The sequence below is a fragment of the Anser anser genome (assembly GCF_964211835.1).
Source record: "Anser anser genome assembly, chromosome: 17".
NCBI lineage: Eukaryota > Metazoa > Chordata > Aves > Anseriformes > Anatidae > Anser > Anser anser.
Window position 1 is genome coordinate 12,250,904 of NC_139738.1, and position 24,342 is coordinate 12,275,245.

The 24,342-nt window shown below is 47.4% G+C and overlaps 1 protein-coding gene across 1 annotated transcript in view; it reads left to right on the plus strand.

The window, feature by feature from the left end:
* The first annotated feature begins 2,057 nt into the window (after positions 1 to 2,057).
* The window catches only part of LOC310883116 (zinc finger and BTB domain-containing protein 40-like), a 35,770-nt gene continuing 13,485 nt past the window's right edge, over positions 2,058 to 24,342 (plus strand). Inside the window, 8 exon segments of the mRNA XM_083802957.1 lie at positions 2,058 to 2,767; positions 7,509 to 8,302; positions 8,930 to 9,063; positions 15,556 to 15,751; positions 16,330 to 16,472; positions 17,158 to 17,347; positions 21,941 to 22,074; positions 23,076 to 23,241. Coding sequence (XP_083659083.1) covers positions 7,570 to 8,302; positions 8,930 to 9,063; positions 15,556 to 15,751; positions 16,330 to 16,472; positions 17,158 to 17,347; positions 21,941 to 22,074; positions 23,076 to 23,241 — 1,696 coding nt within the window. The 5' untranslated portion in view covers positions 2,058 to 2,767; positions 7,509 to 7,569.

Genomic DNA, 24,342 nt, shown 5'->3' on the forward strand with positions numbered 1-24,342 from the left:
TGCCCCATGCATTTATCCAAAAATTAACACTTGCTTATGCAAATATTGGCTCATTAGGTCTTCCCCTCAATCCATCAATAGATGGCAGCACACAGCCCGCTTCCAGAACTTGTTCGGGTATTGTTCAGTACTGTTTCAATATTATTCAATACCTAAACTTGTTACTCCCTGCACTGTTTGACGATTCCCCTCCCCCCTCTTTTCATTTTCATTTCATTCCCCTCCTCATTTTTTTTTTCATGCAAAGTGTGGCCAAGCTCTTTTGCTTCCACAATGACACATCAGACAAAACTTTCTGAGAGCACTGTTAGAGCTGTGTGCAGAAGAACCAGCAGTTTTCAGGTGTGCAAGTCGGTACTATGTGTCAGTTGATTAAGAAACCACGGTGTCACACACAGGAAAGGGATTACATCTTTGCTGGCTGGTGGGTCTCCTGTGCAGGCAGGGTGTGATCAGTGAGCAGCTGTGCTTTAGTGAGGCCAGCGGGGCCACTCTGTGGCCTTCTGCTGTTTAAGGTAACGCATTGGCCCATTCCTTGTCCACAAGAAGATCTGACAGCACTGCTCTGGCGGGGTCCCATTTCTTTCCTGAAGGCTTTGCTTTAGTTGAAGTTAAGAACCAGTTCAGGGCAGACCTATAGCAGGTTATACTTAATTATTGCAAACTTTGCTTCTGGCCTGCAAACCAAGGAGTGTGCATGTGCACGTTGGGAGTTGCCTGCCTCACCCGACACCTCAGTTATCCTGACCTTTGCTGCTGTCTTCATTATACTGCTCCTTTCCAAGTGCATGGACACTAGTCTAATAGCAGGAGGCACAGATAACAGACATACAGAAAATCTCTGTCCTGGTTGCCAAGGGCTCAAGAATAAATGAACGGTACTGCCCTCACACAGGGAGGCTTTGGGAAGGAGTCACCTGCAAAGCCAGCTCCCACCTGGCAGCACAAAGGCCACTTGGAAGAGCAGACACCTGCCTCTCGGTGCACCAGGCTCAGCAACTGCATATTTGAGTGCCTCTCACAGGCTGCTCAGCTTAGGCACAGCCCCATGGTGCAACGCTGACAGGTAACCCAGCCCTCTCCTCCATCCTGCTTACTGGGGCCATCTGGAAGCTCTCAGAGCTTGCTCAAGCTAAATGCACCCTGAGGCCCTGTTTGAGCTATGAGCTGGGTCAGGTTACTGATAGACAGGGAACATAAACAAACCAAGGCCAGGCTCTTTGAGAGGAACAAAGGGCACCCTTGGTATGCCAGTGCAGCTCCACACAAATACAAATTAAGGTCTCATCTGACCCAAGAGTAGGTTTGGAGCCCATGCGCCCAGTGAGGACAGTGTGGTCCCACCCCACATCCTGCTGTATGTAGGCCAGTGTATAGCACACGTACACTGGGGACATGCATGGCCTTGAGAAGCACCGTGGCTTGCAGTGACTCCTTTGTCCCTTGCGTTTCCTTGGGTCAGCCGGACACCTGTGGAGTCACAACTGGGACCACATGCAACCCCTCTGGCTCAGCCTCTGCAGGTCTGGTGAGCCGGTGAGTTCCCTGCCTGCGGTGCTGGATCCTGCCTGGTGGCACTGCCCTCAGGAGAGGTGCAGGACTAGGGGAGCTGAGATGGTCACTGGGACGGAGCAGGCACAAACCACACCAGCTGTGTGCTGTGAAGCAAAGGGTTGGCAACTGGGCAAAGGGCTGAGGGCAGAGCACGAGGACCTGGACCCACTGCCAGGACTATACGGCCCTGCGCCTCCCTCCCCCTGCAGGGCCTGCGGGCAGAGCACTCAATGCCCTTCCCTCTGCGGGGCCCACAGCGGCACAGGTCTCCCCGCCTCAAGGTGGAAGGCAGGCGGCCCACGGCCGCCTCTCGCCCCGCCTCCCCGCTCCTCCGTCACGTGCGGCGGGAGCCGGCCCGCGGCCGCCTCAAGATGGCGGCCCACCGCCGCGGAGGGAGGGGTGGGACGGCGCGGGGCGGGGCGGCTGGGGTTGGAGCTTTATTGTTCCCGCGGATGCCGCGGGTGTGCGCCGTGTCCGCCGAGCAGCGCCCAGTAAAGGTAACCATGGCGACGGCGGGGCGAGGGGCCCGGCCCCGGCGGCTCCGCGGGGGAGCCGGGGTTGGCGGGACGCTGCCCCGCTAAGCGGGGCGGGGGGCGTTGCCATCTGCAGCGCTCCCAGCCGTCCGGGCCTCGCTGTCCCGTCTCCCCCACCTCAGCGTGGGGGGCCCAGCTGAGGCCGGGGTCTGCCCTGTGTGGGGCAGTTTGGTCCCAGGCCCCTGCTCGTGGGGGATGGGGGCAAAGGAATGCCCGTGCTCTGCTTCACGGAGGCCCCTCTGAGGCTGTGGGACGTTCGTAGGCAACCCAAGCAGGCTGAAGAGAGCCTACGGGCTGCCCTTTACTGCACCGCTGTGGTCCTGGCTAGGTGATGGATTCTATGCAGGAGTGTTGCGTTAAGTCAAGATTAACGTAGCTATTCTGTGTATCACCAGATTTGAATGATCGCTTTTCCTGTCACTTAAAATTGCGTGTCCATTCCGTTGAAGGCGAAACGTTGATTACATTGCTGCCGTGACAAATATCTCAAGGCTCTTGTCTATCATTACAAATACTTAGAAGCAAGGATGTGTCCACCAGAATTTCAGCTCTACTTGTGAGCTGTATACTACTGCCCTCCTGCAAAGCTGTTTCTCATCATATGCGCGTACTGGTTCGTGGAGTTGTTATCCCTTCTTGAACAGAAGCTGTGAACGTTCCCCAAAAGTTTTTAAAGGCAGGTAAGAAAGGAAATTATCTTTGGCTTTTACAACAGCAGATTCATATCCTTTTCATTGGAGATCTATGACCGCTAATTAAGTCTGTTCATTGAGATGATACATTGGAAGACCAACTCATCAAGGGACAAATAAATAAGTTTGCCGTGGGTCAAGAAATCAGTGGCCTGTTCCAGTTTCTCTTGTGATCACCAGTTCAGTAGAACTGTTGCAGAGGAGATGGGTGGAAGGGAGGAGCAGGGCTGCAGGGTCAGAAGCAGCCTGTTCGCAGGTTGGGTTAGATGTGTTATGGAAATTAAATGTGCTGTGGTGGGTCCTGGTCAGTAAAACCCTTCTGCCCAAAGAGAGACAGGCTTACAGGTGAGTCTCGAGTAATTTCCTCTGGTGGAAAGGAAGGCAACCTGATATATTGACCCAAAGATAACGTAAGGCAGCATAATTCTGCCTTTTGGTAACTTTGACCATTGCTTTGGGTTTGTGATGCTCTTCCCCTTTGTGATTTCCTTCTCTCATTGGAGTAGCCCTATTCCAGGAATGAATGGCAACAGCCCTTGCTTTGAAGGGTAATGGAAAACTTTCTGATAAGAACTGTAGCACACCTATTTGTTTTTCAATCTATTGTATTTCCATTTAAAGTATCAGTGCAGACAGCCAAAATGTTGCTTGTTTTTGTGATGTATATTCTGCTGCCTTTAGAGATCAGGGAGCACTGAATTTAGTCAAAGTGTTGCTTGTTTTCCTCTTATCTGTCTGCACTGATGCTCTGAACTGAAATAAAATAGATTGAAAAACAAATGGGTGTGCTTGCGTTCCTTATACAGGATTTTACATTATCCTCTGGGAGTTCTGCCTGCTTTGGTCCTTCGGAGCACCCCAGGGAATGGTAATGACCTCTCAGCCTCTTTCAACTCTTCAAAGACAGAATTACTTTTGGTGGGAGAGGTAAGAAAATTGAATTGCGGTATATAATTTTCTGGCTTCCTAATAACCCTTCTTCTAAGGTCATCATCTTCGTAACAAGAAGACAGGAAACTGGTAAACACAAAAAGTATTTAGATTCTGATTTAAGGCTGTCACTGTCTTTAATTCCTCTGTTGGCTCAGAGCTGAAAACAAAGAATTGCCCCTTGCTTGGAGGCTGCTGTCCTACCCAAGGGACTGCAGGGCCAAGGGATGGGAGAGAACAGATCTCATCTTTCTGTTCTGCTGTGTTTACTGGTTTAGACGAATCCTTTGGAAAGAGCCTTTGAATAAGTGCAGAACAGGCAACGATGGGGTAAGCTTGTCTCATGGCTGTGAGGAACTTCCCTGGGCTGACACCTGGGCTTGCTTCAGTGACCCACTTTGGGTTTTAGTTGCTTGGAGCAGAAAGCCAAGAGTGCAGGGAACAGGAGGATTAATGGGGCTGCTCCTATGAGACTCTAGTGATCATATGTGTCAGAAATCACAGAGGAGTTGGATTCTTGCATTTACTGATCTCTTTCTGTTCACTTGACTCTTTTTTTTTTCCTGGCAGCTTTGTTCTAGTTTTTTTACTGCTTGCATATGATTTGCTTTCTTGCGTACTTTTGCATTGGAAGTCGTAGGCTTTGTGTGTGTGTTGCATTGTAGTGTGTGCTGAGCTGAGTTGGTAGCCAAGTCTGGTCAGCAGAGGGAGCACAAGGCTGTGGGTTTATATGTTTAAAAAGTGGTGTTATGGTATTACTTAATATCTCGGCATTGCAGCAATCTTTTTTTTTTTTTTAAGTTAAAAAAAGCCTGTTCCAAGTGTATGTCAAAGAAAAATTACAGACATGGAATACATCCTCAAGCTGGCCACTGAGATCATAGAATCTTAGAATCACAGAATGGCTCAGGTTGGAAGGAACCTTAAAGATCATCCAGTTCCACCCCCCTGCCCTAGGCAGGGATGCCACCCACTAGATCAGGTTGCCCAGAGCCTCGTCCAACCTGGTCCTGAGCACCTCCAGGGATGGGGCGTTGTTGTGGTTTAACCCGGCTGGCAGCTAAACACCACACAGCCGTTCGCTCACCCTCCCCCCTCCCTCTCTGGGATGGGGGAGAGAAACGGGAAAGTGAAGCCGGTGAGTTGAGATAAAGACAGTTTATTAAGACAGGAATATAATAATAACAATAATAATAATAATAGTGATAATGATAATAGTATTAATAATAATAATGTGTAAGAAACAAGTGATGCACAATGCAATTGCTCACCACCCGCTGACCGATGCCCAGCCTATCCCCGAGCAGCCGGCCCCCCACCCCGGCCAGCCACCCCTATATATTGTTTAGCATGACGTCAGATGGTATGGAATACCCCTTTGGCCAGTTTGGGTCAGCTGTCCTGGGTCTGTCCCCTCCCAGCTCCTGCTGCACCCCGAGCCTGCTCGCTGGCAGGACAGAGCGAGAAGCCAAAAAGTCCTTGGCCTGGTGTAAACACTGCTCTGCAACAATTAAAACATCAGCATGTTATCAGCGCTCTTCTCATCCTAATCCAAAACATAGCACCCTACCAGCTACTATGAGGAAAAATTAACTCTGTCCTAACTGGAACCAGGACAGGCATCCACAGCTTCTCTGGGCAACCTCTTCCAGTGCCTCACCACCCTCTGAGTGAAGAATTTCCTCCTAACCTCTGATCTAAATCTCCCCTCTCTTAGTTTAAAACCATTTCCCCTTGTCCTGTCATTGTCTGACTGAGCAAATGTTGCTCTCTATCTTGTTTATAAGCCCCTTTTAAGTACTGAAAAGCTGCAATAAGATCACCTCTGAGCCTTCTCTTCTCCAGGCTGAACAGCCCCAGCTCTCTCAGCCTTTCTTCAGAGGAGAGGTGCTTCTGCCCTCTGATAAAAAGAGAGCACAAATGCAGTCCCACACTACCACAAATTATGCAGTCGGGTTTCCCGCATTTGGGGAAATCTCAGGGGCAGCCCAGCCGGAGTGCAGGGGCTGAGCCTTGTCCTGGGAAAGCCACCTGCCTGATCATGGTATCTCTCTGGCCAGGTAGGTAAGAGATCTTACTAATCAATGCAGAAAGTAGGTTTGGCCATTATTTTATTAAGACCAGCAGGCGTGTTGGTCAGCTCCTTGTAACAGCCATTAATTAGGGCAGCAAGCTGCATACAGGATCCTTTTGCAAAAGCTGAGGTGGCAATAACATTCTTGCAGTGCTGCTGAGAATGGCTTTCTAAAGGATTGAGAGTATTGTGACAGCCTCATATCTACAAGGGAGGGGCGGTCACCTATCGTTGTAACATCTAATTGCTGAAGTGTTCAGTCCTAAATTTCAAATCACTTTTGGTGAACCTAGTGTCATGTAAAGCTTTTTGATCTGTTGAATCTGGATAGCAGAAGCCTTACAGCTCAGAAAGAAGCAGGATATAATATGGGGATAACCTATTTTGGGGGCCTCCCGATGTTTTAAACACTTGTCTTCTGGGGGACTCGGCCATTGATGGCTCTCTCTGTCCAAGAATTAATCATTGCGTGGCAGCTGAGAGGTCAGATGCCTGCCGTCTGCTTGAGAGGAGTGACTGTCCCACTCTGCTCTGTGCTGCTGTGGGACACACCCGTACTGTGTATGGTTGTGGGCACCACAGTATAAAAAGTACAATAAAATACTAAAGAGTGTCCACAGGAGGCTACAAAGATGGTGAAGCGTCTAGACTAGGACATGTATGAGGAGTGGCTGAGGTCCCTGGGTTTGTTCAGCCCAGAGCAGAGCAGGCCAAGGGGAGGCCTCATGGTGGCCTGCAGCTCCCTCACGAGGGGAGCGGAGGGGCAGGCGCTGAGCTCTGCTCTCTGGGGTCAGTGACAAGACCTGAGGGAATGGCATGGAGCTGGGACAGGGGAGGGTCAGGCTGGGTGTTAGGAAAAGGTTCTTCACCGAGAAGGTGGTTGGGCACTGGAATAGGCTCCCCAGGGCAGTGGTCATGGCACCGAGCCTGACGGAGTTGTAGAAACGTTTGGACAATGGTCCCAGACATAGTTTGATTTTTGGGTGGTCCTGTGCAGACCCAGGAGTTAGACTCAATGATCTTTGTGGGATGATTCTGAGTTGTGACTCTGGATAGTCTATGGTTCTGTGATCCCAGTCTTCCCTGTCTGCTTGTCCTCCTAGAAATTGAAGCCTGGGGGGAAGATGTGGACCACGTCATGTCCCTTGTAAGTCAATGTGTTAGGACTGTGGTGTGCTAAGAAGGGAGGTGCTGACAGACCCAGGCTACAAGCAGTCATCTGTCTTCACTGCTCAGTTGCTCCTGCTGATTTTAGCAGTGATGTGGGGAGAAACTTAACTGCTCCCAAACTGCTTAGTGCTTTGTAGGTCAAAACTGACACTTCGCATTCTCCTCTGCATTTGATAGATAGTCTGAGCAGGTCTTCCTGCATTGGTTCCTTTAGTTCTTGGGTGCAGACAGTGTGTGGCACTGCAGTGCCTGATCTGAAGAGCGCTCACACATCTTAGAGCTCTGTGGTAGGAGTCATGTCTGGGAGTTTTTCTCCTTTTTGGAACTCCTGGCACTTAATTTTCACACTTAAGCTCCTTCTGAAATATTTGTTTGAACAGTGTCTGGATTCTGCAGCTTTAGTTGGGTAAGCTGCTGAATTTGGGGCGTCTCAGTTAAGAATGGAACCTCTTTTTGCTGTAACCACTAAACTGCAGTATAATAAACTACTAGGGGCTGTAAACTGAAAAAATGATTTTTACTTCCTTTTGCTAGTAGGATTCTTTTTTTCTTTAGCTGGACCTTGTGAAAGCAGTGTGGACACCAAGGCAAGGGGAAGCCACTAGATCCTGGAGCCATGGAGCTTCCCAGTTACAGCAAGCAGTTGCTGCAGCAGCTGTACACACTCTGCAAGGAGCAGCAGTTCTGCGATTGCACCATCTTCATTGGGACTGTTCATTTTAGAGCACACAAGGTTGTTTTGGCTGCTGCCAGTGTGCTTTTTAAATCCTTGTTGGATAGCACAGACACCGTCTCCATTGATGCTTCTGTGGTGACACCAGAGGAGTTTGCGCTGTTGCTGGAGATGATGTACACTGGCAAACTCCCGATGGGGAAACACAACTTCACCAAAGTCATCTCTGTGTCGGACAGTCTGCAGATGTTTGATGTGGCTGTTAGTTGCAAAAACCTCCTTAGAGACCTCCTCAGCTCCTCAACTCAGGATCAGATAGTGAGAGAGGTCTCCAGCCAGCCAGCAGAGTCATCTGGAAACAGCGCTGAAGCTGATAACCTGCCCCAGTCTGAAAAACCTCCTGCCGAAGAAAAAACAGATACCCAGCACCCTCAGAGAGTGTCCCCTTCTCCTGGCCCTTTAGAAGCAGAAATGGAAGGAGGTGTTTCTCTTCCTGACCAAGAGCTTACTGTGAATCACACCTGGGTTCCACAGGACACAGTGCTGAGCAGCTCTGGATCTCTCAGGGCAGATTCAGGCTCTCATCCTGACCAGCCTGCCTGCACAGAGCAGTGTGGCTGTGCAGAAGAGGAGCCTGCTGAGCCTCTGGAGAAGAAAGGAAGAATGAGTGATTTAGGTGAGACTTTACAGGTCTGGGCACAGGATTGCCTTGTAGTGATTTACAACATGGTTGCATTACCCTTTCTTGGTATGGGGGATCTTTTTCTCTGCATTTCTTCATTCTAGTTTGCCCTGGGTTGGTAGCAGCACTGGTGTGTACCCCTGTTCTGTAGGGACTTTCTTCCTTTGGCACAGTTCCTTAGGCCTTTGTGACTGTTTCTCTCTTAGCGCTTTACCAGAGCTGTAGCAAGCAAAACTTTTCTATCCGTGCATGTGATTGCATCTGATGTACAGTGGGATCTGTGTTAGTGCAGAACATGGGGTTGATAACACAATCTTTGTAACAGTAAGTGAACAGAGTTGCCTGCTAATACTACCTTATCTTTTAAAGTTGTGTTCAGCATGGGAGGAAAACAGAGGCTGCGCTGCACTGGATTTAAAATAAATGTTCCATCTATAACTAGTGTTAAATAAACTGTTAGTTTTTCCTCCAGGCTGCATGATATCTTCAGAAGGGATTTGTGAGTCACAGTGTTCATATTACAGCCAATGTGTTGGTTACAAACTGATGCTTTTCAATCACATCATGCTTTTTGTGAATCCCTTCAATTAGCAAATAACTCATCATGTTTCTCTCACACAGCAGCAGAGAGCAAAAGCTGTAAACTGGATTTCTTTCTTCGATATGAAAGTGTTTTCTCTGAGGCCCTTTCTGATGCCCACACTGTTCTGAGAAGACTAGAAGAGTGCAGAGAAATTGATGCCTCTCAAAGGGAGGTAGGTGTGTTTGTTGGAAAAATAATACAAGTCTTTTCTTCTCCACCTTGCTGAGGGCTAGAATAGTTTTGGCCCTGCCCAAGAAATCTTTTCATGGGGAATCTGGGGCTTTGGTGCTTTGTTGTTTGAAGGGCAAATTGTGCTCACCCGAACGACACCCTTGAGAAGCATCTGTAAGAGCAAGCTTCTCATGCGTGTAGGTAAGGAAGTATATGTCCTGCCTGAAGACATCTTCAGTGTGTGGTAGGAGAGCTCTGACACTCCTTCTGTTTGTGGTATTTGCTTTGGGAGCTGTATCAACATGGCCATGACTGACACACGAGATCCCAAAACAGACTTCCTGAGCCCATGGTGGAGGCTCGCTGTGGAGCATCTGCTCTGCTCTGCTTTGCAGGCCGTTCACCAGCAGTGTCACAGGTGGTGACGGATGTGTGGCATGTTGGTCTGATGTCCCATGACGCTTCTCCCGGTGGTGTGCCACTTTAAAAGCAGTCATTGCAGATGAATGATGCTTAGGTTGGTGTTGGAAGATAGTTGAGTCTAGTGATTGGTTAACACTGAAGGGTACTCTGGGCTCTGAACAACAGATGCCAGCCATCACAGTAGCTCAAAGCCACCAAAGAATCACAGAATCATCTAGGTTGGAAGAGACCTCTAGTCCAACCTCTGACCTAACTCTAACAAGTCCTCCACTAAACCTTATCACTAAGCTCAACGTCTAAATGTCTTTTAAAGACCTCCAGGGATGGTGACTGAACCACTTCCCTGGGCAGCCCATTCCAATGCCTAACAACCCTTTCAGTAAAGAAGTTCTTCCTAATATCCAACCTAAACCTCCCCTGGCGCAACTTTAGCCCATTGCCCCTCGTCCTGTCACCAGGCACGTGGGAGAATAGACCAACCCCCAGCTAACAGCAGGTTACATCTGCAGTGGCACTACTGAAGTTCCTGTATTTGTGTAGTGGCCATGCAGGGGGGACATGGGGGCACTGCTTGAGTGCAGTGTCTGGGGAAGAGCCATGGCTGTCATGTGTTTGCTCTGCTCATCTGGGCTGCTTCTGATGAAGCTGTTTTCAGGCCAGGCTGCCTGGCTGCATGAATTGCCCTCTATAGCTTTTCTGTATATAAAGAAATAAGAGCATGGTAGTTTTGTTACCAACTTTTTGGTGACTCTGTGGTTAGCCTGACTTTCAAAGTCAAGAACTCATGTTCCCCGGATTAGAGGGCAGAGATCTGTAGGTCTTGCAAGCTCACTGGGAGGGAAGCTGTCTGGGTTTCAGTCACCTGGGCCCAGTGGTACCAGTCTGCCAGTGTGACAAGGGATGTTTTGGCCAAGACAGCTTTCTGCTTTTGAAAACCAAAGTCAACATCTTTCCTAGAAGAAAAAAAAAAGTATGACAGCAGGTAGGAGAATTCTCTTGAGTCAGTGAATATAGATTTTTTTTCTGATGACCCTTTGAATGTTCGTGGGAGGGAAGCCTATGTTCCCTTAGTGGCTGACCCCTTTGATGTTCAGTTTAAAAATGCTGGAGCTTCAGGAGGGAGATGGGGGTCCTAATTCATGGTTGCAGTTGCAAGCCTGGCCAGGCTGACGAGCACCTTTGAGTGCATTGCTCTCTGCATGCCTGCAGAAAGATTACATTTTTGTGTGTTGGTTCATCTTCTGGATTAGAAAATGATGTCAGGTTTAAGGTTTTACCCATTCCACACATTGGTAATTGAGGCTCGACTGGAGCAGCACCTCTGGGAGGGTGCTGTGCTCAGGGGACATGGACAGGCGCTGCCAGAGGGCAGCCTGTGCCAGCGTGTCCCTCTCACCTGCTAACACCCTGTGCTGCAGGTAGGCAAGTACATTGCCTTGCTTCTGTAATGGCCTAGGAAGCCCCATTTACTGCAAAGCAACAGAAACTATAATGTTTTGAGTTTCTTCAGGCCTGGCAGATGAGGTTGGTGGGCCCTTATATGCCATATGCCCTGCCCGTTTTGCTCCCAAATGAGTTGTTGCTGTAGGGCCCAAATGGGAAGCTGTGGAGCTCAGAGACAGTCTGGGTATCTGACTGCAGAATGGCACCTGGACAATTTTTCTGTAGCTGTAAATAAATGCTGAATAAAAGAGAAATGGATTTTCTTTAAGCCTTACAGAAAAATCACTTCTCAGCTGCAACAAGCATGAAAAGTGTCAGCCCCAAAGGCAGTGGGGAGGGGGGATGCAGCTCAGCGTAAGTAAGGGCTTAGGTGAAAACTCTCAGTTCAGCCTATTCCGTTCCTCTCTGAGCTCCTGCTGGAATAAGCAGGAGCTGTTGGCACTGGCACTGGTCTGGGCTCTGTTTTCAGCAGAGGGTGTTGCTTTTTCCCCTAAGGGCCCTGTGTTTTCTTTGGGGCCACCATACAGTGGTATATTTCATGCTTAAAGTGTAAGTTCAGCTCAGAAGAGCCCAGCTCGGGATGTGTAATTAGGGCTGAAATTGTCAGTGGTAGAAAGTCATTGGTTTTTTTCCCTCTTTTTTTTTGTTTGTTTCCTTTTTGTATTATTTTACCAGTTATTTGCTCGAAGTCTCTTGGGTGCCTCAGGGCAAGTAAAGTCAATCTGGAAGCCAGTGAGATGGCTGTAGATGCAACCACGCCATGAGAGGAGCTGCCTTTTCTTCATGCAATGCGGTCTGGTGGGGAGTGCTTGCCATGCTGCAGAGGAGAGTTCTGATCCCTTGTGCATGTCCTCCTGCTCACGAGTCCTTTGTGGGTATATTGTCTCTACAGGCAAGCATTATTGGGTTTCTGATGCACAGCACTGGGGCTTGGGAGTGTTGGTGGGGGTTTTGCCAGCTGCTTTTAGAGCCAAGGCTGCTCTGGCTTTAAGCTCCTTAGGTTTCAGTGAGAGTTTGCTTTAGACATCTCCCTCTGTTTCTGTTCCTTTGCTCGTGAGCTCGTCTGTGAATGGGTGCCTTGTTTCCTGCAGCGGGCCAGTAGCCCTATGTTCTATGGGGTTGTGCTGTGCTTCCTTTCAGTGTGGCTGCCTTATTTCCAGGTACATCCAGCAGAAGTTTAAGTTGCAAGATTTTTTTGCCGGCGAGGCTTGGTTTTGTCAGAATTCTTACTTTTCTCTAAGTTTGTTGCTACCTTCTGCTCCCTGGGCTGAAAAATGCAGATGTACCGTTATATGTTGGTTTTCTATTTAAGATGATGTGTTTTTGTGGGGGGTTGTTTTTGTTTTGAAGTCTCTCTGTATAACTCACATAAACTATTCCTATCTAATTTGATTCTGGCCTGGACAAAACCTGCTTGAAAATGAGAACAAGACTGAAACTGCAGTAATCTGGGAAAGCGTAGAAGGGCTTTGCTGGTGTCAAGTCTTATCTTCCTGTGCTCTCTTAGAGAAACTCAATTCAAATTATTGCACAGCTCATTTGTTCCCTCTACTACTGGTTTCAGATGAAGTGGGGGACCGTTGATTCTCTAGTTCAGAATAAATGTCACTGTGCTTGTGGATCACTTCCACTGCATATGGGCCTGTCCAATTATTGCTGTCCTTCATTTGCAGTTGCAGGAATTTCTGGATGCGGCCCAAAAAGGTTTGCTGTTATTTTCCGCATCCTGATTAGGAGTGTGAGCTTCCAAGTTTGTCTGTTTTCCTGGTGGCAAAGCTGCAGGAACTTTGTCATTGCTTCATGGCTCTTTGCAGAGAGCTCTTGCACCTGAGGCATGTTTCACAGTGGGAGCAGAAGCATGGATGAGATGTGAAAATCCACCTACAGGGAAAAGGCAAGGCTGTGGATTAGTGGCCAGCTGGATTTGTGGTTGCACTGCCTGCTGCTCTGCCTCTCTCCCCACATCCCTGCGTGAAATCTGCAGGCTCACTTATGGGCCTTTGCACTCCCGGCATGGGATATGCACTATTTGCCCACCTGGTTTACGTGTTCTCCAGGTCAGTCAGCAGCTGGAGCTGCTGAATGCCCCTCAGGACACTGCCCAGGACCGCACATGAATTTAGTTAGCTCAGCTCTTGCCTCAGGCTCATGCCCTGTAGGGCTGGCCTCCAGCCCCTCCTCAGGCATCTCTGTCCCCACCCAAAAACCCTTACTCTCACAATCCTGTCCAGCTATCTTCCTATGAATTTTTGTTTGCTGTGAGGAGGGGAGTTGGTGCCTGGCTGGGAGGGCACAACACTTTTGTCCATTTCAAAAGCAGGTTGTGGCATGGCATGAGCAGCCTTGGGCGTCTTCGTGGCCAAAGCTCTAGGGAGTGTTAGAAGAAGCAAAAGAATTTGGAGCATGAAGGAGCAATGGGGAAGAGTAAGAGATCCTGCAGTGGGATGAGGGGATGTAGCAGCATAGGAACTGAAGGCATTAGGAAAGAAATCCCCCAAATGTGGAAGATAATGTGGAGATAGGGGACCTATCTCCTATGGTGTTTCTTACCCCGGGGCTGCCGTGGAATTGAGGAGGTTTAAGATGAGCTGGAGGGACGTTCTCATGGTGTGTGATCATTGAGGTACTGGTAGGACTGTGAGCAGCTGGGGCGTTGCGGGCACCACAACTGACACCTGCAGTCACGGCTGAATTTCTCAGTGGACTTTGATGCCATTTGGTGGTACAACTCAAGCTGAAGTCAGTTCTTAGTGACTTGGTTTCCCTGCCCCCAGGGAAACTGCCCCAGGCTGTCTCTTGTCCCAGTCTGGAAGCTGACTGCATGCTGCTTTGTGCTGATTTAGCCATGAAGGGTTTTGCAAAGTGTCCCATGCAGTGAAAGCCTAATAGATGAGGCTATAACATGTGGGCACCTTACCACTGAATGGAAGCTGGGATTCCAGCTTAATATCACTATTTCTCCAGTTCTTCCAGGTTCTTTGGGAGCTGCTTTTGCTTCAAAGTCAGTCTAAAATGCACTGTGCACTCTTTCAAAACAGTGCTAAAAGGCTGTTGCTCCCACTGAGCAATGTGTCTGAGGAAAGGTCTTCCAGAAATAGATTATAAATAGCAGAGCCTTTCAGTTTCTGAACTCATTTCCATTAACGAAAACCATGCACTGTGGAAGGGAGGTTAAGTGGATCTCTGGGTAGTAATGCTGTGCTGATTTTAATTAAAAAAAAATAAATAAAAATTAGAGCAATGCAAGTTACATTTCATACATATTAAAAACATGTATTTGAGAAGGTGCTGAGCACCTTTAGGAAGGTAAGATTTGAGATATTTTGCTGGATCAGTCTCATCAGGTAGGGGCCAGACATGCAAACCTTGAGAACAAACATGATCTGGTTATCAAGTCTTATTAAAAATTGATGCTTGGATTAAAAAAATACCTTTAAGCTTGTTCTTCGGCACATCTGCTGCATCTCTTTTTTTCCTTCACAACAGAGCCCTTCACGTCCACGTCTCTCTGTTTGGCAGGAGAAATGCCGTTAGTGGGTAAGAACTGGGACTCCTGCAGCTCCCCCTCTGTGGACACTCCTTGCAATAGGTTATTGCGCTGTCATGCTACCCTAAAATATGAGCATTTACACCTGCTAGGAAAAGCAAGTCCACCATCTCCATGGTGTGGCCTCAAGCAGTTACATTCAGTCTTTCTGTAGAAATAAAAATGACAATGACAGCAGAAAATGGCCATTATCTCAGGAGCTGGGCTGAGCTCTCCACTTCAAAGGTACTTTTATAACATCCCTGGAGTCTGTAATAAAGAATGCCTGCTCTGAAAGGCTGGCATCCCTTGTGGAGAGCTGGGGAGCGTGTGTCTTTAGGGGCAATATTTACAGCATTAAAGGGCTCCAGGGAAATGGGATCAAGAGTTCCAGCTTTTTTCTTTTCATTTATTTCCATAACTGCACAGGCACGTTTGCATCTGGTTCCTATTTTGGGTCACTGGATTGGATTTTGGAGCTCTGAGCTTGATAACCAGGTGTGCTGAGAGCCCACTACAGACAGCACTTCTGTGCCTAATCTCCAAAGCTTGCGCCCAAAGCTAGGAGATGCGACTCCATTGTGATTTCGGAATGGGAATTCCTAAAAGTCCCACCTAAAATGCTCTCTGCTTTCTATGCAAGTGCTCTCCTTGCTCTGCACTGAAATCTTGTATTCCCTGCTCTAGTCTTGGGCTTCTTAAATAAGTGTTTACAATATGTCTTATTAGGTCAGTTAGTTATTGGCATTTTGCTGTTGGGAGAGCCCTGGTCCGAAGAGGTGTGTTTGGTGCTGGAACGGGACCATTCACCAGCTCCCATCAGCAGAGCTCACTGCAAGGAGAAGAGCTGGCAGGCAGGGCTTGTTGCCCTCCTTCCTGGGGCTGGTGGCCACAGCCCAGACAGCTACTGGGGCTGAATTCAATGCAGGCAGGGCCTGAGTGAGCTCAACCTCTGTTGGTGTGCATGTGTATATGGGTTTCTGTATTTTGTTTATTTTTTTCCTCCCCTCAACAAAACCCAAGGATTCTTCTGCTTTTTGCTTGTATCAGGCAGTTGGCTGTGTTGTTAAACCTTCCCTGTGCTTGCCTGTTCTCTTGTAGGCTCTGGTTGCCTGTCTGGCAGAGGTAGGGGAACAGTCGGTGTTCACAAAGCTGTTGGGCGAAGTGAAGGATGCTGAGACCCTGGATGCACAGACCCTTGTGTCCTTACTGAAGCTGTTTCAAGATGTGAATCCCAAGCTGAGAGCAGCCCTGCTGGAGAAGGAACAGGACAGTGGAGAAGCCCTGCAGCAAACAGGTAGAGAACTGGGCACGGTTCTGGCAAAGTGGGTGGGTAACCATACAGGCAAAGCACCTTCAGAAACCTGGTCACATCCCTCTGGCAGGCTGCAGTGCTCCAGCATTTGTTCGATCCTTGTATCCTTACTCAGATACAGGAGGCTTATTGCGTGCTGGCCAAGATCCTGGAGTGTTTCTGTTCCACAGCAGCGGGTTGCGGGCAGCGCAGGGCTCTCCCCATTGTTGCCTGGAGGGTTGGATCGATGGCTGCAAAGCCAGCGTGGGCCAGAGCACAGCTGAACCTCAGGACTGAAAGCTCCTTTCTTAGTGGAGTCTGACACAAAGTAGTGGCTTTGCAAACCTGGTGTTAACCTCCAGCTTGCTTTGTGGCTTTATGCTCTGTTAGATAAATGAGACGTTTTCCTTTCACAGAGTTTAAAGAGAATTGTAAAGTGATTTTTCTCTGCTGCTTGTGCTTGGGATGAGCTTTGCTATTCACTTAGATTTTACACAAAATCTCACTCGCTTCAGGAGCCTGTCAGTCCCTTCAGACTGACTTGTTTCTTCTCTTGTACTTCTGAATCCTTTTTCCTCCAGAGAGTGTGAAAGAGGGAAAGATGCTGACTGCTCGTTTGCTGGGATGCAGGGAGGAGCTGATCCAAAGCGTGACACAGCTGAGCCCTATCACAGAGTTCCTGGAGGCAGCAGAAGAGGGATTCCTGACCACTTCAGAGAAGCGGGTAACAAATCCATGAGAAGGAAAGCTTTGTGGGTGAGGGGTGTATATATGTGTCTGCAAGGCACTGTCTTTCCACGTGGCTTGCCAAGCGATGGGGTAGCCTCACAGTGTGATTTCCCTTTGCGCAGCATGGACCTGGTGCCCTCAGCCACCCCTCTTATCTCTTGTTCTCTAGTCCCTTCATGAGCTTTGTTGCTCTTCTCTGCACACTCTGGAGCAACTTGATGCCCTTGTAGAGAAGGGCCCAAAACTGAATGCAGTATTCAAGAAGCAGTCTCACCAGTGCCACGTACAAGCGGATAATTACTTAGAGTCATAGACTCATTTAGGTTGGAAGAGACCCTTAAGATCAACTCCAACCATCAGCCTAACACTGAGCCACATCCCTAAGCGCCACCAGCCACTTCTCTAGTCCTCCTGGCCATGCCATTTCTGAGGCAGGATGCCATTCCATTGGACTACGTAGGCACGCTGCTGGTTTGTGTTCTGATATTTCGGGATGTGTTTAAATGCTCCTGTAACTAGCATCCTGTAACATCTCCCAGTTCTTCAAATTAAGAGAAGCAGTGAATATGGATTTGTTGCTATACTTAGCACTGTGATACTGTCCCTGTTTCATTAGAGCTATTCAGGTCTAAGAGTTTGTAGGAAGCACTCGCAGTATCTTGTCTGTTTCTTTGTCACAGGCAGTTTTGGATTGCTGTGAAGGCAGCTCTCAGAGGGCAGCCATCCACAATCTCTTCAAGAAGGTGGAAGAAGAGAAAACCCTGAAAGCTGAAAGTTTGTTCAAACTTCTGGGGGCTGTGAAGGCATCATTCCCTGGTCTCCACCTTCTGCTGGACAACTTGGTGGTAGCTTCAAATGTCTCTGACAAAGGTATGATGGGTGCACTACATTCAGGTATATGGGGTCTTGGTTGAGGGAATTGCCAGGAAGTCTGGTTGCTTGTATGGACTTGACTGTGCTCTTATAATCTTAATTTCTTATCAGGGAATGGGATGGCCATTTTATTCAGACAAAATTCAGATTTGGAACACTGGGCTAAGAGGACTATGCCAGAAAGAAGCCTGCTGCTTTGCAGTGAAATGAGCAATGTTGGGCAGAAGCCTGTTGCTGTCCTTCCTTGAGTTTGACACTGAAACTAGGCTATCGTATCTGGAAAACAGGAGAACTCTTCCTGCTAGTGTCAAGTTACTTTTTTGTTTGAGTTACTTAAATGCAGAAGCGTGTTTCTCCATAATAAACAAAACAATTTTCACATAATAAACTCTTCGCAAGGGAAAGCATCTTTGCCAAAATCTGGTCCATTGGCAGCATTAACTCATGGTACAGATGTTGGCTGGCTTTGAAAGCGGGTATCTAAAACTTCCTCATACTGACAGATGTCTTGACACTGAATGTAGGCAATGACCTACCCGGCTGCTGTCTTTTTGAATTTCTTTGTGGTTGACAGAGATCGTGGACTTTTTCCAGATCTTATCTTTTGACATATGAACATGATTTCTGAGGGTTATCTTATCACCATTTTGCCCTCCTGTGGGAACTACTAGAGAGATGAGTAATTTTTGCTCAATTAGCCTCTTGCCCTGTAATTTCCATTAACGTTAAAAGTGATGATGCGGTTCTGAGGCTTTAATCTGCTCAGTGCCAGGGAAACTTAGTTGGGCTTTGGTCCTACCCTAGATCCAGGTAGTGTTTCTGCAGATCATGATTATTAACTTGTAGTCTCCTGGCTGGAGCAGTGTGCTTATGGGTGTCCCACACTTAGTGTCCCCATTAGACATCTTTATCATGGACAGCTAGTCCCCTTCTTATTTCTGGTGTTTTTTTTGTTGTTTTGGTTTGTTTTTTTTTGTTGCCTGCCGGTGGTGCCGGGACTTGGAGTCCTCAGCCTTTCAAGTTGGGGTGGGTTTGGGCACAAGTCTGAGCAATTCAGATAGAGTGGCAAATTTCCCTGGCTCTGAAGTCACTTGAAAATTAAAAGCTAGATTAGTATGAAGTGAAATACAAATGATTGTTTAATAGAAAGCAACACTGCACTCATAATGCTGATAACTTCTTCTGTAGCAAACATTCCTGACAGGCAGTTTGCTTCATCATTTGTTAAGCACAATTGCTTTCTTGAAACACCAGACTCCCAACGTGGTTAATTATCTAGTGGTAATACCCATTCCAAGGAGGGGCATTGCTTAATTACATAGAGTTGAATCTCCTCAAATTGCAGCTTGAACAAACAGAAGCACAGATGTTTCTTATCATGAAAATGAAGAGGGAGGGAACGATTTGAGCTGCTAATGGTAGCCCTTGCCTGTCCTGTAATCTTGTGCTAAGAGACAGGACCAGTGGAGAATACGCTCTGGTTATGGAGCTCACCTCGGTATGACGGTGGAGCTGAGAATGCATTCGTGACAACTCAGGTCTTTGTAATAAAATCAGAAACCTTTTGATAGGATAAGGGGAAAAATATTTTTATTTGTAAACCACTCCCTGATCCATATGGGGCATATACAAGTCATACCTAAACCTTACAGCACTAATGTGCTTAATGAGTTTCCCTTAGCTTCACCAAGATTGTCTTCAGTAAGTCTTTTTCCAAGGAGTTATTCGTACTAGCTCAAAATCATCCCTTGATTATTCCACAGTCTCCACTGCCTCCTTCACCACCTTGGAGAGCTTTCTCTTCCTACCTGACACTGTGTGTCTCCTTGGACCCAAGGACTGTATTTTCTTTTCACCAAGCTGTTTTTCACAACTTTCCTCCCAAATAGTGCCTTGTGAGTAATTGATCATGGCTGAGTGGATCAAAGATTCTCACTTTAAAACCTCTTTAGATGAAACCACAATTAAGAGTTAGTAATGACATCTCCTTGCTGCCAGGGCATCGGAAGAGATTGAAAAACATCTTGAGGTGTTGTCTTCAGATACAAGACCACACATTTACCTACTCTACTTGAAAACTAAAGACTTTCTTCTCTCTTCTCTTCTCTCTTTCTTCTCTCTCCTGAGACCAGGACTTGGAAGACAATTTGTTTCTCTTTAGGGTGCCAAGTATCTGTTTCTGTAGGTGTGTGCACAGGATATTCTGCATTGTCTTTGTTTGATTTGGAGAAGTTTTGAATGAGTGATAGCACCTGACTCAAAAGTCTGGAGTACCTGTGGTATTGCTGTGACATGGCTGACTAGTGCAACACCCTGTTTCATTTCCAGGGCTCTGCCAGCAAACTGCCTTGGCTGGCTTAGTGTTCCCAGTACAAAGCTTGCTAGTGAGACATCCCAGGCTTGGTCTGCAGCGTTCTTGTAGCCACCTCCTCTGAGGAGCCTCTCTGTGTGCTTCAGCTTGCAGCAGCTGAATGATACAGGCTGGTGTTGATAACTTTTGTCATGTTTATCCTCTTCATGAAGGTGATACCAAGGGTCCTGAAAGTAAGGCTACTTTAGTGACGTAGCGAGAACTGGCTGCCTTGGTGTCTTCAGTTCCCCTTTAGCTCTGAAGCCCTTTGGGGAAAATGCTGCCGTTGAGCTGTTCTTATTTGTTCACTTGCATTCAGTCAAATGGAGCCTGGAGGATTATGGAGCCAAACTGTTGAGACGATACCAAGAAAGCTTGGTGGAGCTCCTTGCAGACCCTCAGACACTGCTGCAGGGGATCTCTGCTGCACAGAGCCTAGCTCCTGCTGAGAGAGAGGTAAGCAGTCTCCTGCGTGCATGTGTAAGCAGACACTGAGCTTTTGTCCCTGTCTGGGAGCAAGATGTCATGAGGACTTGATTCACAAGCTGTCATGGCTGGGTTTGGTGCAGTCCTCAGCAGGACTCAGTTTAAAGTTTCCTTAGCATTTCATAATGGGAGCAAAGCAGGTAATGGGCTTGAAGACGATCAGCAAGGAAGAATGGCTCATTTGGGGACTTGAGGAAAGATGCTCAGGTTCAGAGTGAGACAAGGAAATATCTGATGTGTTCTGGCAAATGGCTGGGCTTTGAAGCAGTCATCACTTGAGTTGTATTGCGAGCCAGGTCTCTGCCAGGGCAGGAGGAAGGGAACGCTGGGTCTGGGGAAAACCATGGTCTTGACTGGTGTGGTGCTGGGCAGATGGACAGGGTCCCTCAGTAGCACCTGACTGCTGGCCTTTCAAAGGTGATGGAACTGATTGTGAAGCATGAGACCGGCTCAGGTGGTTTTGTCCCGCTTGTGTCCGTGGCACTTGAGGAGCAGTCTCTGTCGGTGTCTGCAGTTTAGCAGCTGCTACTGGCTGTGCGAGAGGCCAAGTTCCTGCTGAACGTGCTCATGGAGGAGATCCAGAAAGAACCAGGCACAGAATTTTTTTTTCCAGTCAGGTAAAGGCCTCGGTCTCCTCCATGCTCTTCTTGGGCATCTCCCACTGCTGGCAAAAGGTCCTTTCTAACTCCTCTTCCTCTCAGCAGCTGCAGGTTTCACAGACGCTTTCACACTCCCTTCTTTGGCATCTGGAAATACTTTTGTTCCAGCATGTCTCTGGAAGACTAATGTCTTTTGTGAAACAGTCAAATGGTTAGAGACTGGAAAAGCACTTCCAAAAATGTGATTGCTTTGCTTTCAGCTTTGTGTGTTACAAGGACCATAAGGTTTTGTAGTGACCAAACCTCTTGAGAGCCATTCTGTGCTAAAAACCAGCTGAAGGCCCATCAGCCTGAAAACATAGGTTGAATTGGAGGTCTGGGTGCAGCCTCTCCCTCTGTCCTCCCCAGAGCCTTGACCTGTGGCTCTGAATTTTCCTGCCAGCTGTGGGAATCTGTAATTGCATTTTTGTGCTTGAAAACACAACCTGTGCTTTTCCTCCCAAATAGCTGCCAAAAACTCATGCGAGTGTAAGGAACACTCATGTTAATGGGCCTGGGGTGAATGGGAGGGAGGCTGTACCTGCCATCCCTCTGGGTTGCTACATGGAGATAGGGTTCACCTGCTCATGGGCACACATCTGTGGGGTAGCTGCCTCCACATGAACTCTTCTCCTTCATCCCCTCTGTGCACAGTGAAGAGAAATCAGCACTTCTGGGGCATGATGCATGTGACTGCTTGTTATGTTGTGTCCTTGGATGAGGCAAATAGTGCCTAGAAATGCCTGTTTCTCTGCAAAAAGTCAAAATGGGATGAATAGAATTAGGGGAGGGAGGAAATTCTGCATCTTGGGACAATCATGCCTGCTTTTTGAGATTGTTAGCGTCTTATTAGTAATGTGCTTTGGAAAACCTGATCTTTTCACCCAAAGTTGGACAAACACTGAGAAGTGAGGTCTACTAGATTTCTGCTGGGTTTGATGCCGGATGTCTGTGCTGCAATTAGCTCAACCAAAATTTGTCTGGAGTGTTTCTTGCCCTGTGAAGAAGGGACTCTTGCTGTTAACAGCTCACCTTTAGCTAAGAAAAGCTTAGGCCTTTAGGTTCTCCTTGGGTTTTGTAATTGTAAATACCTTTATTTTTTATTTTCCTCTTCAGTGGCCACCAGTGAAAGCACAGCCATTGAGATCATCCTGCGGCACAGCAAATTGATCTCGGAGGCCATTAGGCAGAGAGCGGACTTGGAGGGCTTGGCACCAGGGGAAGCAGGACTCACAGAAGCAGTGAAAGAGGTATGAGGGGATGATGCAGTGTGTACCCCAGCTGCCTTTGGAGCCAGCACAATCTGGGGCTCAGAATCTGCCCTAGCATGCACTGAAATCAGGGGACATTACTTAGGCAAGGCATTCAAAGTTGGAGGCATCCCTCTGCTGAAGTGAGAGCATACTGCGTGTTTTATATAAATCTGCAGGAGGTTCTAGGTGAAATAAATTGCCAGTGAGCTCTTCAGTTGGTAAAAATGTGGATATGCAGACACAGAAAAATCGCTTCTGTTCAGGATGGGTGTTGAAGTCTTAGAGAAGGCAGACCTGCCAGTGGATTGAAAGGGTTTCCCTTTGAGTCAGTTGTCTGAGGGCTTTATCTAATATGTTAATGAAACACTCCTAGAAAATGTACTGAGGATGCTGTGATTCTGTATCACCATTGTACCTTGCCTGTTTGCCCTTTGACAAAATAAATGGTCTCTATTCATTAGTAAGTAGCTGAGAGCTTTCTCCATAAAGCAACCCGTGATTGCTCATTCCTGCCCTGTTTAGCTGCTGTTGGAGATCTGGAAGTGTAAGGTGCATAATGGCATACACAGATTCTCTCTTTAGCTCTCCTTGCAGTGGCTGGCTGAAGAAGATTTGGATTGGGAAGGGAGAGAAAAGCCCAGGGTAAGTTGTGTATGAAAGACAGATTTACAAGTTGAGTAAATCTGTAATTCTGTAAGGCATTGAGGAACCTCTGTTTCCATGGAGAGGTTGTTTTAAGTAAGCTAATACTAAATCAGAAAGTCTGAGAATGAATTTATTGTAACTTGGTTTAATCCTGAAATTCTTTCAGTTCATGCACATATATCAGTGGAAGGGCGAAGACTTGCTTGGGAAGATTTTTTTTTCTGGTTTCTCAGAGCAGGTTCACAGCAGAAAAGGTGAAACAGAAAAAGTGAACATGCCCTCACTCCCAGACCATCCCATCCCTTGACAGCCCAAAATTTCTGCCATGTGATGTTTTCTTCTTACTTCTGTAGCTACTGAGTGTTTCTGCTCAGAAGGAAAGTTCAGAGGCCTTGAAAGCAGCTCTCAGTACAGCACAGGAGAAGTCTGTCCTGGCCATCAAGATCTGTCAGCTGCTGTGCAATGTCCATGAGTCTTTCCCAGACCTGCAGCCAGTGATGCAGGAGCTAGGGCATGTGGGTAAGAAATGCACAGGCTTTCGTCCTTCTGTGGTCGTTTACAAACAGTACTGGGAGTTTTGGGGCAGTTTGAGTTGTAGAGGACCTCAGTATCCTGGTGGTCTGAGATTGTTTCACAGAACTGCTCTCTAATGTTGGGGTTGTACTTGCAGGAGAATTCCCAGGGGTGATCTCTGGATAAACGCCTTGGAGTGCAAATTTCTCCAGCTGCTAAAGTGCATCAGACAAATGTGTCTGCTTCTGAGAGCTGTGGAGACTAACTGACCCCATACTGGTATTCTTTAAGTGTGCTTGCAATTCTCCATGCTAGCCTTTGCTCTGGAGACATTTAAGCAACTCATTTACATTGTTTGTATCTATGTTAGGCTATTTCTCAGAATTTTTATCCATACCTGTGGGATTTCTTTGATTCTTCTTGTTGCATACTGTTGAATCTATATGAATTTGGACTTGCATTATAATCTGTTGACTTTGTATATGTCTGGATACTTCACAGGCTGATTGTGAAAAGCTCACATCTGAGTGCACTTATCTTGTGAAAGGATGACAGTGATGGTGCAGTTTGTAGCCCCAGACTATTTTCTGAGTTAATTGTCTCGCCATGCCTTAATTTGTTTTTGCTATATATACACTTTGTGAAGCAAATGATCCCCTAGGAGAGTCCCACAGCAGTAGGGAAATGTTACATACTGTACCAGTTTGGCAAAGGTAATTTCCTGAACTCCAGAAACAAATGCATAGCAATAACCATGTGTGAGACCCTGCCCTGAGCTGTGGGATACTTTCCGGCTGAGCTGAATTGTGCCTCTGCATCCGTCATTTGAAGGAAGAATGCTTAACAGGATTTGGTGCTTAAATGGAAAAGATAAGAGAGCTAGAAAAGTAACTGCAGGTTTGCATTCTCTCGAATGCAAATGTGACTTGCTTATTCTGTTTTCTCACACATTTTTATGGCATCATGTTTCCCAGTTCATCCAGGTACAGATTTTTGGGGCTGCATAGTCTGATGGATGTACATGATGTGTTTTTTATCCAAGCACAGACAGCAGTTCAGCTCAGTCCATCCCTGTTTACTTGTGATGTTAGAGCTGCATAGCTTACG